Source organism: Periophthalmus magnuspinnatus, chromosome 11 (assembly GCF_009829125.3).
Source record: "Periophthalmus magnuspinnatus isolate fPerMag1 chromosome 11, fPerMag1.2.pri, whole genome shotgun sequence".
Lineage (NCBI taxonomy): Eukaryota > Metazoa > Chordata > Actinopteri > Gobiiformes > Gobiidae > Periophthalmus > Periophthalmus magnuspinnatus.
In genome coordinates this window covers 9,099,480-9,114,212 of record NC_047136.2, presented here as the reverse complement: position 1 = coordinate 9,114,212, position 14,733 = coordinate 9,099,480, and the positions used below count along the sequence as shown (strand labels likewise).

The 14,733-nt window shown below is 38.4% G+C and overlaps 1 protein-coding gene across 1 annotated transcript in view; it reads right to left on the bottom strand.

Annotated features, from left to right (window-relative positions):
• Positions 1 to 14,733, bottom strand: part of LOC117378570 (ras/Rap GTPase-activating protein SynGAP-like) — a 34,570-nt gene that overhangs the window by 16,161 nt on the left and 3,676 nt on the right. Inside the window, exons 2-10 of the mRNA XM_055225432.1 lie at positions 10,226 to 10,314; positions 10,001 to 10,122; positions 5,504 to 5,657; positions 5,015 to 5,113; positions 4,679 to 4,918; positions 3,732 to 4,067; positions 2,969 to 3,113; positions 1,283 to 1,427; positions 482 to 718 (exon numbers count right to left, since the gene is read on the bottom strand). Coding sequence (XP_055081407.1) covers positions 482 to 718; positions 1,283 to 1,427; positions 2,969 to 3,113; positions 3,732 to 4,067; positions 4,679 to 4,918; positions 5,015 to 5,113; positions 5,504 to 5,657; positions 10,001 to 10,122; positions 10,226 to 10,314 — 1,567 coding nt within the window. The remainder of the gene's footprint in view (positions 1 to 481; positions 719 to 1,282; positions 1,428 to 2,968; positions 3,114 to 3,731; positions 4,068 to 4,678; positions 4,919 to 5,014; positions 5,114 to 5,503; positions 5,658 to 10,000; positions 10,123 to 10,225; positions 10,315 to 14,733) is intronic.

The following is a 14,733-nucleotide window of genomic DNA, read 5'->3' as shown; positions in this document are numbered from 1 at the left end:
GACTTTGCTACTTAAGTATGTGTTTTGCTGTGCAGAGCCAAGATAGGAATACATTTTGGCTTAACTGAACCCTCAGTACTGTGTCATTAGCCTTATAGCAAAATTTCAAGGTTTTTGGGAAAACACAGAAATAAACAGCATATGTCAGTTAGATGGGTTTTTTTTTTTGGTTTTTTTTTGCTGTATAACTATTTCTTTTTGGCCGCAGATAAAGCCAATGACACCCACAGATGCAGCAGGGTAGAATGAGACAAATAACTCAATTTGGCAATAGAATTACTTAGGCAATTATGCTATGAGGCCGTCTGTGTTAAAATGTTATTATAAGTTATGGAAATTAGACAGCTCAAATGCTGTCTTCCCTGAAAGCTGTCATATTATTTAAATATCATATCAAGTTGTATTGAAAACTTTCTATGACAGCATCTATCTGTCTAAGTCTATAAATACCACAATGATGCGACGGTTGTTTCTGACTCACTTGCTGAAGCTGGCCAGATTCTGTATGACTTTGGCGATGAGGGTGAGTGTGCGGGACGTGCGCTCGGCGGGGTACTCCTGCATCAGATTGAAGAGCGAGGGGGACATGATGGCGGGACACATGAAGCGGAGGAACAGGGAGGAACTGATGAGGCTGTCAGCAAGATCCTCCCTTCCACGCTCTGCACATCTGGCTCTCCAAGACGCAAACACTTCTTTCAACTCCCGAGGAAAAATGCTGCAATACAATTATAGCTTTATTAGACACAAAGGACTATAACTGGACTAAAACAGATCTAAAACAAAACTAATGTAGGCCATAACTGGGGCAAAATGAGGTGTCAAAAACAGGACTTACTAAACCAGGACATAAGGGTGCATTCATACTTGCTTTGAGCCATGTTTATTTCTGTCCTTTGATAGTCTGGTCTAGGTTAAGGTTGGTTTAGTCCTTGCTTTGCCCCTATTTTTTTGCAGTGTGTGCATGTGGACAATACCGTATCCGAGTTACAGTGGACCAAATGTAACCACAGAAAATCCTTGACTTAGATAAAAGTAATGTAACCAGGGCTACAACATCCATAACCCACTGCTGGAAAACAAACTGCCTAATTTCGTCACATAAGGTCAGACACCAGCAGCATATGGAAAACCACTGGACCATACACTCCTCAGGAAAAGACTTACTCATCCCTCTGCTGTCCGTGGTTATAATGTTTGCTTCTATACATCAGTATAGCAGTAATTAGAAATCTCTCTTGAAGGCTGTTTGTGCACAAAGAGCCTGGAGGAACAGACTCACCAGAGCGAGTTGATGATTTTGCAGAGGAGCAGCTCACAGCACATGCGCAGGTTTGCTTGGTGGTCTGCCAGGACGGATGGAGGGACACGCATAGGGTCCACCTCACAGTTCTCCTCAGACTCGTATAAGGCGCGAATGAAGTCACCTGCAACACATTTACTGGTATTAATATAGTTGCACAGTATGTTGTAACATTGTAATTAACCGGAAACTTACTAAGCTTTATGTAAGGTCCTTATCAAATAAGCATACTATGAAATGTATGTGCTGTTTACAAATCAATAATGCTGATGCCTGGGGAATAACCATTTAATTGCACTTTAGATTTACTAATTGACCTTTAGATGGCTAATTTGGATAGGGCAAGCCAGTGTGTGTTCCCATGTGATAACAAAAAACAAAACAAATCAATTACATCTACAAAAGTAATGATTATATTCCAAATGTAAAATTAAAATACAGTATTTTTCATCAACACATTACTTACCATAGCAACGTTAGTTTGCTAAATAGAATACAATATACTATGCTCTGTTGTGTTAAAACAAATCAATTAGAAATACAGTGTGCTAGTCCCCATCTCCCAGTCCTATTTGTTCGTAATAGGATAAAGACTGAAAACAACTGGCTCATCATTCTTTGTGTGTGAGAAAATCCTTAAATCAGCTTAGACTGCTTTGCATGAGTTTCATATCTTCTCAACACAGCCCAACACTAATACTCACTGTCTACCGCTTTGTTATGAAGGAAATATGACTTCAAAACACGGGCGCTATCATTCTTACAGATAGTTTCTCTCAATTTTGGGTGTACGTAAAATTTTTGAATATGCTGGGTTAGTATGTAAAATATGAGAACAAACTAAATTGAATTAGTGTCAAATCTCATTTAGCAGCAATAAACAAACATGAACATTATATTAGCAACTGAAAAGAATGATAAAATGTTGTTTGTTTTTGTTTTGTTTTTATCAAATTTTCTGGTAGCCATGCATTGGGATTAATAACGGATCACACTGTAGGAGCAGATAAAGCCCTTCACTGACTATAGCAGAGAGATTGGTATAAAATAAGACATAACACTGTAGATTAATCAATTTTTCTACCCAGGCATCAGTTATAGAAGGAGTTGCAAAAGCCTATTTCTGGCCTTTGTTGCCCATGTTCCAATTTTGGGAGATTTTGTTTCTGCCACCAGCATCAAAAAGCTTAAGAATTGCTGTATTTCTGTGTCAACCCCTGATTTATAGTCCCTGTTCATGCAATGGTTTGTTCCCTTGATTTTCTGAACAAAAGGTTTGGAATCCAAATCTTCCATGAATTATTGAAATCTCTAGACACAAAGTGAAGGTGTCACAAAGGGCAATCATCATTTCACTTTGTCAAAACACTTGTGAACAGCACTGTTTATATTTTAGTCCAAAAACATTTTATTTGTTAGGTTTGAATAGTGCACTGCTGGATGGGCTTGAGGTTAGGTCTCAGCACACATCCAATGTAATGTAATCTGCCTCCACATTTGTATCAGTGTCTCTCCACTCTCTTCCAATTTCCTTCTGTACTGCTCATTCCAGTAAAGCCTCTAAGCAAAATTATTACGAATATTTAAATTGCATACTTGGTTTGAGCTGTATGGGAATAGAAATACACCATGTCAACCATTTGATTACAAAATGGCATCTCTTACCTATAGCTTCCTTGAGGTATCTATGACCTATCAGTTTGAGGTACTCTTCCACAGCCTTCGTCGCGAGTGTGTTTTCTCTGAAGATCAGATGCTCCCGGTCCATGAATCGATCGACTTCACACATGGCCATGTCAGACAGGAACTCCTGAGAAATGAGAAGAAACCATTATAATAAGCACAGCATACTTCACTGATCCAGGCAATTTCCCCAGAGATCTCAAGGGCATTCACATGGTTATTAGAGAAACATTTCACATCATCTGTGAAATAATTTAGATAACCCAGGTCTTAACTAAATCATAAAATAGGGGTTGACAGAAATCTAGTGCTGATCACATTGAATATGATAAAACTAATCCCAAGTCTAAACCATAAATATAATAACCGTGATTAAATGAGGGAAATTCATTCTATGCATTTGACCCATCCTTCAACCAGTGCTGCTGCGGAAACCTGTCAGCAGCAGTGAGCTACTGCTGTACAACGCTCAGGCACCCATCTCCACACCTTGAGGTACAGGAGCAGGACCACCTAGCTGGAGGAGTTTACCTATTGTGCATGTTTTAGGTTGATGGGGGAAACCGGACAGCCCGATGATAACCCACCCACCCTGCCCCCCTTGAATTCAATCAAAAAGTTAAATTTTATACATAGATATTACGTTTTTTTGTTTTTTACACTACAATTTCATCATTTGTAGCCATGACCCTATAAGAAGTACCCTCCCTACATTCTGGGAGCCAGATTACAATAGGACACTTACCTTTGTTTTGCCTGTGCTTTGAAGGATGTGCACCAGGGCAAAAGCCACCTCTTCTTTGCTCTTGACGCTCAGCAGTGGCTCCAGGACGGCACACAGTGTACGGTAGTTATTGGTGATGTACTCGGCAAATTCCTTGTACAGCTCCATGGGCAGGATGTTCATGGTCTGGTAACGGGATTTGATGCGGAGAGAGGCGTTGATGACTTTGGCACTTCCTACTCCACCGCTTTTGGCCAGAACACTGGACTGGATCACCGGATACCACTGCTCTACAAACTGACGACCTGTGATGCTGGAGATGGGGATGCTGACCAGGCCAATGTATGTGCTTTTCTCCTGCAACAAATTAAAAAGTACATATAGGATTAGTGAATTGGACTTAAATCTGTAGTTTGGCTCTGTGTTAACTAAAACACTGTAAATACCTTGAAATTGTCAATAAAAAAAAAAGTAAAAATAAATTAAAAAGTGTGTTGCTGTGAAACAAATGGCTTGCCACGTGATTGTCTCCATTCGGTCTAAATGCTTTACCTGGAATGTTCCACAGTATGACATTAAATTGATCCATCCTCATTCTTCAGTAACAATGTGTTTTCAAGGTATTTTTAAACATTAAAAACAATTGTAATTAAATAAATACAAGATGGATCATTTTACTGCAATACTATGAAAATATAGTGCATATGCTTTTAAATAGGCATATGTTTTGCTCCAAAATAACACAAAATGAAATTAATAAAATAAGAAGCCAAACCAAAAAAGTTAGTTGCGCTGTTCCTAGCTGCTCTCTTCTTATAAGTGCATGTAATAATTAGTCCATATTCCTGCATCAGTCACTGCCTTTTACTGTCAGCTGTAGAAGAATAGATTGGCAGGTGCTATTTTCAACATGTATCCCATGTCTCCAACATACATATTATTATATTATTATGATGTGTCATTCTCACCTTGCGTCTTTTCTTGTCTGTCTCCTTGTATAGGTGCAGTCGAAGGCTACGGATGGTGGGCAGGTTGTTGAACTCAAAATGCTCGCCCCAGAATACAGTGTCGGTGCGGGGCTTGCTGGTGGTGCGGGCATACAACATGTCATCCAAACATAACTCACAATAGTAGCGTTTCTTAGCAGGCAGATCCCGAGCTTCAATTATCCATAGTTTGAGCACATTGTCCACCCGTCTGCTGTTGTCCTGCATGGGCGACATGGAGTTCTGTTACCACAATATAACATAAATCCATCAACTTGAACTGAAAAGTCAAAAATAGTTTTTCAATCAGCGGTTTACCTTGTTGGGTTTGACGGCTCGCTGCAAATTTTCAATCCATTTGTCTCGTTCTGAAGCAGAGCGGCAGGCAAAACATTTCGTCCCTGAATTGGTTGTCACCTATACATAGAAAAGTAAATATATATTATTAAAACAATCACCACAGAGCAACAAATATGTCTTTATATTAACATTTAAATAATTTGGGATCTTGGTAAATATTTTAATTTAAAATAGTAAAACTGACACTGATTCAAGGCAAAAGTGTTCAGATGCATGTACAATTTTCTCAAGATCAGGAGTAATGTTCTATTGGTTGAACGAATAAGTATGAAATTCACTACATCTATAAATCTATTTGTAGTTCAAGTTAGTTCTTGCAGTTGAACAAAATTATAAACCAAGCATCATCTTTCTCCCTGATTACATCCTTTACTTTTTATGTGTATTGCTTACAGTCTTAACAACAAGCCAAATATGAAAAAAAAATATTAAATCTATATCTAGTACCTCAAAGCAATACTCTTGCCCCAAAATGCTTGAATGGACCGGCTTGATGACAGCGTCTTCATCCAGAACCAGGTCCAGGGCCTCTGCAGCGGTGCTGGGGGAGAGCAGGGACTCATGGGAGTGCGACTCTTTGAAGCTCTGCATCAAGCGCGTCCTGGAGAAGAGCACAGCCAGGTTCAAACACACAGCCAACGCAGCTAATTAACCAGTTTAATATATACAGCTCATTTAGAAGTACTGTAGGGCCAGCTACAGTGAGTGCTAGTGATGTCACACTACTAAGATTTCAAACTCTTTTTTATACCACAGTGACAAGAGTATTTTTTTTTAGACAATACATAAAATAATTCTTTCTTCTAGTCCTGCTCTAAAAAGAAAAGATAGATTTTGTCCAAATTTATATTATTTTTCAGTATTGATACTATATGAGTATACAGTATTTATTGTAGTTTTAATATTTTTAGCACTAAGTATTTGTAATGGTTAGCACTACAAATGAATTGAGCAGTGTTTACAGGGGTAACGATAATTGTGGAAGTGGGGTACCAAATAGCAATAGCTATTGTAAATTATATTTTCTTTTACTGACCCCTTGTGGCTAGTGTACAGCAGCATAAAACTTCCAAATCTGTAATTAAACAAAAATCTGAAGTATCGTTAATGTGATACTATCAGGAAATTATGTGATAGTATCATGAAATTACCATTATGAAAATAATATGATCGAACGAGGAACTACAGCACCAATGAAGGAACTATCCACTTTTACATGTTTGTATGGCATGTAGTGATGTTGGCATGACTTTTCCTCATAGTAGTAGTAATAGTAGCAGTGGTGTCTCTAAAAGTATGACCACTGCTCCTGTGTAAATGGCAAGGCCGCATCACTAATGGTAAGATGAGCCCATGACGGAGCACTGAAATGACCATGTCGCCACAGTAAGCTGCCTGTGGTCCTCCACATCCAGGTCCATGGCTGATTGAACTTTACTGGAGCTATGGGACAGATGACTTGAGTCACCTTTTTACACACAGACTGAGGTACGTATCCATAGTCTACAGCTATGCACACAGCAAGAAGCAACTCTGTCATTGACAAAAGTCTACACTTTTTGTAAATAAATCATACATTTAATAGCACCTACTTAAGCAGCTTCTGTATACTCATTCTGATCCTGCACTACTACTACTGCTACTACTACTACTACTACTACTACGGATAGAAAAAGTCATGCCAACATCAATAGCAAATCCTATATCTTGCGATAAAAATGTGCAAAAGTAGACAGATCCTCCGGTGATGCCGTAGTTTCTTGTTTTACATATCACCTTATTTCATGATCATTTCTTATGTAATTTCATGATCATTTTGCATCACGTTTTAACATGAAACTATCATGTAACTTTGTGAAACTATCATGTAACTTTGTGAAACTATCACGTCATTTTGAGATAAGTATCCAGTAATTTCATAATAATGTTGATTTTTATTTAAGTAGAGATTTGGCAGTTCTGTGCCGCCGCACTCGAATAATATTTCATTGCATAATGTGAGAAACCAGATGGTGTTCCAAATCAAAATTTTCTCAAGAATGAATGGATGAATGGTGGATAATATGAGTATAATAGCGAGCTGCAGTAGATCCTATTGTTTCATAATTGTTTAAGTAATCCTCTTGCTTTGCTTTGGCATGAGACGACAAGTACCAACCTCAACAACTTTAGTCAATGTTAACTTGAAAAGTCATGTATTACATTTTGTACAGAGTTAGTTAAACATGTTTCAAGTACTATTGGTTTTACAGAATCTTAAAGGAACAGTTGTTTTTGCACGTTGACCTTTGGAGGAGGCGAAGTCTTGCTCTGAGAAATAAAAGGAGATGGAGGTGGGAGCATGAAGCCAGGAGGAAAACTAAAGCTGTCTCTCAGGTTTGGTGAGGTCATGGGGCCAAATGAAAACACACAGCCACCAAAACAGATGGCTGCAAAGCATTGTGGGAAAGCAGACACATTGAATTAAGTTTATCATTGGAACATGTTAACATTTCAGGAGCTGAGCGGATGAATGGCCAACCTGCCCCTTGAAGCTCAGCGCAGCTTTATGCTGTTAAATTGATTTTGTGGCTGAAAAAACCTTTCAGAGGTTAGATACAGACCAAGTTGGGAAAAAACGTGTTAAGTTGATATTTATGAGTAATGAAAGAAAATGAAGCTTTATCTTTGCAGAAATGTGCTGTGTTTTGGTGTGATGGAAGCAGCTGGGGGTTTTTAGATTTTAAAATAGCATTATGATGTCATACTGCCAGATTGGGGGCAAGAGCTATATTTCCCTATTGATTACATTGAAATATTTGAGAGGTGAAATCACAAATGTTAGCCCTGATCATTTATATTAGTGACTAGAACCTTTAACTTAACATAAATTTTAATTAGCTGTCCCCCATCTGTATTACATATGATTACCTTTACAACACTGCAAATATCACATGTCAAGGCATTGGCTCTTGCTTGCATTACAGTGCCCAGACTTTATATGAGATCAGTGATGTTTTATGCCTTCCATACTCATTACCAACACTGAGACCTTAAGTTGGCTTGTATTGGTTTATATCTAGTAAGGCCAATTGAATGATTCATTGTTGCTAAAAAAAAATGTGTGAACAACACTGGGGCTACATCAATGTATGATCATACCTAACCTTGTCCAGAAACAGACATAGTCATACTTTTGGTACTTTTGGGTGGGAAATGCAATTGCAGAAAATACTGGTAAAACCATAGATACAACATGGTCCTGTATCCTACATGTCAATCCTTGGAAGTAAATAATTTCACATTTCTGATCTCATTGGTAAACCTTATTTGTTGGTTTAGTAAATATCTTATAAATAGAAAAGGTGAACTGAAAAGCAAATGTTTTATTATAAAGTAAAAAGTCGAGTATAACACGTTGCACTGATGTTAGCAGCTGCTTTGATCATCAGAAAGAACATGAAGACAGCTCAGGAGACAGCTCTACCTTTGAAGACCTGTAATAATTATTCAGGATTCACTGAGCGCTCATTTAAAGGCAGATTTTCTGTTCATTGGTCAGTGCCGCGGCTCATCATGTAAAGAGCTGACAGTGGCACCAGAATCACAGCAGCAGAAATGAGAAATGTTTGGCAGCTGAGGGAGAGCAGCTGGGTTAGAAATCTCAAGTGTGAAGTTGGATCTGGGATTTACAGAAAAGTCAACTTAACAGCACTGAGCTCTGAATTAAGTGAGTGTGGGCAGGATGGGAACAGCTGAATGAGGCAGCGTTAACCCCAGAGCGCCCTGAAGGGGAAGGTAACACATTTTTACATTCAAAATGAGCTGCAGCCACACTCCATTTGAGACCAAGGGTTACCAAGCACATTTTTGAAGACTGGATAGTGAAGTGACCCATATCAAAAATAAAATATCCACAGTAGGAAATAGTACAGAAGATTTGTACTACTATTTGACAACTGTACTTAAAATATTTGGTAAAACAATAACCTATATACCTCCATATATTACAATCCAGATCTATCAGATATCCACTTTCTCCAACTATGGCCTAAATACAGGTGAAGTACAAAAGAATGAACCCGTAATAAGAGAACTCTTTCATGGGAATTTCTTTGAAGTATGGAAGGATATTACAGACTACTTGAATTACATAAAACTCAGAATAATTAAGAGTCTTCACTTCTGTCTTCAGCATTAAATCTCTCTCATGTAAAGTGCAATATTCTGTATTTAAAACAGGCTGCAGCTTCCCTCCATTAGAGAATAAGGAACGAGATAAATGCTTCCTTGTCTGCCGTATCGGACATGTATAGCACTTGCCCCAAAAACGTCTCTGGTTTGTCTCTGGTGGCGTTGGGAAACTGTTCTGTCAGCAAACACACACTTCCTGCTTCTTCTCCATCCTTACATTTCCCATATGAGCAGCGTGACTGGAGTGTGTGAGGACTGCATAAAATTTTGATCACAATGCAAGATGAATTCCACAAGGGTGTGACCCAAAGTCAGGGTCTAAAACAGGGAGAAGCTGTCACAAAGCCACAAGCGCTGCCAGAAATTTACCTCACAAAATGGTGGAAACTGCACACCATAGCAACCAGTATACACTATGAGTCAGAGTATAATTATTTATTTAGGTTCTCCTTATTATTCCTGTTTATACTATTTTAGCTATGGACAGAGTACACTGTAGACTCTCAGGTACTCACTGCTTGCTAGTCATTTGTTTTTCTTAGTTGATCCCTATTCCAGCATCTATGTTTATATATGTATATATGCATATCTTTTTTTGTTATAGGAGAAGATGACCAGCACAGGGTCTCCATCTCCTCTCGATCAGCCTGAGGATCAAGACTGAAACCACTTTGGCATATACTGTACATAAGCACAGTTAAGTCAGTTAAATGTGTCTTTTGAATGGCATCTTACATGTTAAATTATGCCAATGCAGGATCATAGTCATACCTTTCTTGGTCAGCGCTCCGAAATCGTGGTAGAATCATTTGCTTGAAGCTGCTGGTGCGGTCCAATTTAGGCTGACTCTTGGCCCTCTTGATGGAGCCCTTTAGCCTCCGGTTTAGGAAGCTCTGTTGATGTAAATCATGTGATTGAGAAAGGCAGATGTACACACAGTAGATGAGAAAGATATAAAACACACTCATCTATGGGATAAAAAGTAACTGTACTCACCGGCTGCCTGAAGGGCTGTGGGTTGGTGTTGGGAGGTGTCTCCATGCTTGACTGTCTTACAGAGGCAAAACTTGCCCTGCGAGATTGGTCTAGATAAGGAGAAATTTAATAGATGGACAAGAAACACGAATTAACATTGGGAATAAATTGAGGTTTACTCAGATGAAAAACCAATACACTTTTCCAATAACATAAACAAATTGCAGTGGATATTAGTAAAGGTTACCACAAGGACAAACAGCTACAACCTCAGGAGACAACACATAGTCAACAGTGACTTGACATTTGAATAGGCCTACCATATAAATTTTTCTCTCCAAGGCCAATACAAAGTGAGTGATGTGGCGGCCATATTGAGCTGCTATACAAAACAGGATATGAGTCATGTTTTCACACTTGGATCTAGGTCCAACCTAAGTTTGTGCAAAGTCTAAACCTGAATATATCAATAAAAGCATAGACGGGTGTCTTTTAGAAGGCCTTTTTATAAGACTATAAGACTGTCTACATCCGAAGATCAGATTAATGCAGAACTAATGCATCTGGTGGGAAGTGTTATACAGCTCCATACAGTGATTACATCAGAGACCATATATAATATCAACACCATGTTCACAATGGCATCTTCAATCGCTCCCAAACACATTTCCAAACATGACTTTTGTGATTTCTTGCCAACAATGTGACTACAAAGAACATTATGACAAGTTTTCATTTGAAAGACTCTCATATCTAAAAATAGCTATTTCCCAAAGGTACACAAACAGCATAGATGGATCATACACACAAGTACAGTACAAGTCAAAGTACTGCAAAACAACGTCCATAGGAATTAGAGGAAAAAACAGACAATGTACTAGCATATTCATATATATTAGTGATGCATATATAAGATTACTATTACAACTAATATGCCTAACTGCTTCTACGACACAATGACTGCTGCTAATAGAAAGTCACTTTGCAACTGTGCTGAAAAAAACACCTTGCCACCAGAAATACTTAAGTACTTTATATAGAAAATGCAATAATATACATTATACATTAGCACTGATTTAAATGACTATAGGTCCAAATAAAATCAAATTGTATCTGTTCTTCTCATTTGGTTCTCACAGCAGTACAACATGCTCTAATTTCCTTGCATCTATTTGGGTCTGTGATTGATTCTTAGGGGCATTTCCAGTCTTTGCCCATAAGATCATGCGCCTCTCTTCTTTTTTTATGACCAAGAATCAAGGCACTCTGTCATGCTATGATTTCCGCACTCCCAAAGCCTGTAAATAGGCGGCTTTCCAGGTCCTAATCTGAATCCAGCTAATTGTTTGGTCTCCATGGAAACAACTCCCGAGCGCTTGTACTTGAAATATAATAGATATCACCACAATATGGAGTAAAGAACAAATGCTATCATAAAAGATGCGTGAGTGAACTGGAAAGACCTATTTGTTGCTGAGAGGGGAGTCTTCCTGAACAAGATTGAAAAGATCTAGTTAGAAGCAAAATGCAACAACCCACAATCAATTTACAAGCAAAAAGAGCGGTGCGTTTAACATATTTTGGATTTTAACCCCAGTGTGTTTTGACAAGCTCCTAAAATATGTGGCTTTTGAAGTAAAACGGGACATTAATCCACGGATCTGTTCACGCAGGGCTATTCTGAATGTAAATTGCTGTCAGGAGCAGAGTGTGTGGGCGGCTGCAGCCTCTAGCTAACTGTGATACAGAGAAGACGCGGAGTGGGTGTAGGAGAAACATACTCAACCTTGAGCATATATCTCTCTATTAATACTCACACGGACGGGCGATTTGAAGGAAATAAATTGAATGCAATGATTTCAAACATGTATGACGTTTTCTCAGATAAATATGAACTGTTGAGTCCTGAGAGATAAGCATAACGTTGGAGAGGAGGAGTATCAGCACGTACTTGATGACGTCCTTGTGTGACCTCAAGTGCTTTACATGGGCTCTTGTATTTATGTAGAATCTATCAGCGTGTGGGTTTACTAAAGGCTTTTGATCATCTCAGTAGGACAAGTAATATTTGTAAATGTAAAATAATTCCTGACTAATAAATAGGAAGGAAAAATTAGAAATAGGCCTACTTGATACATGGTAAACATGTGTAAATGTTAACAACTGTAATGCTCTTGTCTGGCAAATCCAGAATGATATTTCTCTTTATTTTTATACAAATATCAATCTGGTCCCCACATCCTCTGTTGCGTCTCAAACTCGGTCAAGCGTGATCATCCATTCAGATTCTTTTTTCAGTGATATGTGTGAAACAAAGGAGCTCATTGGTCACCTATTATTTACAAATAAAATCAAATTTCTCTCACCTCAGATTAAAAGAGTTTAGTATTTTGCACACTGATTCTGCAGAAATCTGCAATGTTTTTCAGCCTCCTGTGATATTTTATTCCATTATACAGACTGACCATGCATGTCCCCAATTGACTTATCCACCTCACTGTCAATCACGCCCATCTGAAAATGGGGAGAGTCACCGGTGACAGACTCATATCTCAAAGTATTGAAAAAGTGTATATTCTGGATCACAGGCCAGTAATGCTCAGTTATTCTTAATTCTTTTACTTATGTTATAATTTTTTGTTTTGCATATCAGAAAGCAGAACAAACCTCACGTTTGGGTCCCCAGTTTCAATGTTGAAATCCAGTTGGTTTAAACCTAAAAGGCACCTGCAGCCAATCACTACTCAGTGCTAGTGCAGCCTCTGAGTGAATGCTGGAGGTTCTGAGCTTTCCATATGCTGAGAAAAATGTGTGCGTGTCCTCTATATCCATGGGTGGACACTGGCAACCTGGGTTCAGTTTTCAGTTGTCACTGTCGTTCCTTTTTTTGATATGTAGGAGTGCAGGCTACCCATATCCATGCTAAAACTTACTAGTAAGCCTTAGACAGAGTTGAACAAATGTGTTATGATCACATAGTTAGCTTTAGCAAAAGGCTAGGTGGTGATATCCTGTATGGTTTATTTTTGCTTTAAATATATAGACACTCAGGTGATCTTCTGACTTCATTACTGCTGCTTTGACGTGTTATTATATCATATCCTTTTTCCTCAGGTCCTGGGAGCTTGAGGGTTAAATATACCCCAATTCTGCTATGTGCTACAACTGTACGTCCTGTAATCTACCTTTTAAATAGTGCTGTTTATTGCACATAGAAAGCCATTGAAAGATTGGAAGTCTTCACACGTTTTATGAAACTGCGAACGTCCCCACACAGTCTCACTGAGTTGGACACTTAGAATAAAGTGTGATGTCCTCTTAAGTGATGCCTCATCTGTGAATGCAATAACAATGATCCTAAAGTATTTATTATAATATTCACTGCTCTGGGAAGGTGCATGGAGCATATCGCAAGGTTCAGACAGCATTTTAGCTATTGAAAAGCACTTTGCATATTCTACATAAGTAATAATGACATTGCATGCTTTTTGACAGGGTGACAGTCATTTACCTCTATTACACCGCACTGCAGAGAGGCTGTTTAGGGGAAATTGAGCCTTCTCTTCTCTCTCTCTCTCTTCTGTAATGCATTTTGGTTTGGTTTTGTTTCCATCAGCTGTAGATCTTGTTATGGGCTGGTCTGAACTCTGGGGCGTAGGGTGACTCACAGACAGTGTCATATGAGCCTCTGTAATTGCCATATTCCTCTTGTAAACACCGGTCATGTCAACGGCTAACTGCTTATTTTGGATGGGAAGATGGTATTTTTACCAGCGGTATTTTTAACCACTGCCTGATGATACTATTTTTAGAGCTATGCATGCACCACTGACAGTGGGGATTGTACATCTGTATCAAAAAGTAGTCGTGCTTATGCAATGATGATGCATGGATTTATAATAAATAGGCCGGTCATGATAATTACAATATCAACTTATCATTCGGTATATGAAAGCTGGAACAATATATTCTGGGGCTCAATATTTCTCATGTGTACAGTTTCTTTGCAATAGCCAGGAGATTTTTGCCATTTTTATGCATTAACGTAAGATTTGAGCTGGAGAAGGTGCAATAAATAACTTCTATGGCTAGTTGTTGGTACATTCTGTTATTCATTTGTTGCAGCGCAGGCCTTTTATGGATGCTGTATATTTCAAAATGGTTTACTGGGATTATCTTGCATTACTGTTATTGTGTCAGTGGCATATAGCAGTTTCAATATTATTATCTATTGCAGTATTTCTCTGTACCAATATATTGTTATCATGACAGGCCTAATAATATATAATTGTATTCAGTTAAATGAGGAGGAAAGTGCAGAATGAATTGTTCTAATAACAGGGGTATTATGAATTAAATGTAATGTTAGTTTGTGTAACCTGAAATGATGTACTTGTCTTATTAACTCAAAGCCTCATGTGTAGAATCTAGGACTGCATCTGCAAGCAGCATTGAAAAGAGCAGTAGTTTGTATGAAGTTGAAAATACTGATATGGTTAAACAATGTGTGACCATAACATGTGAAGGTG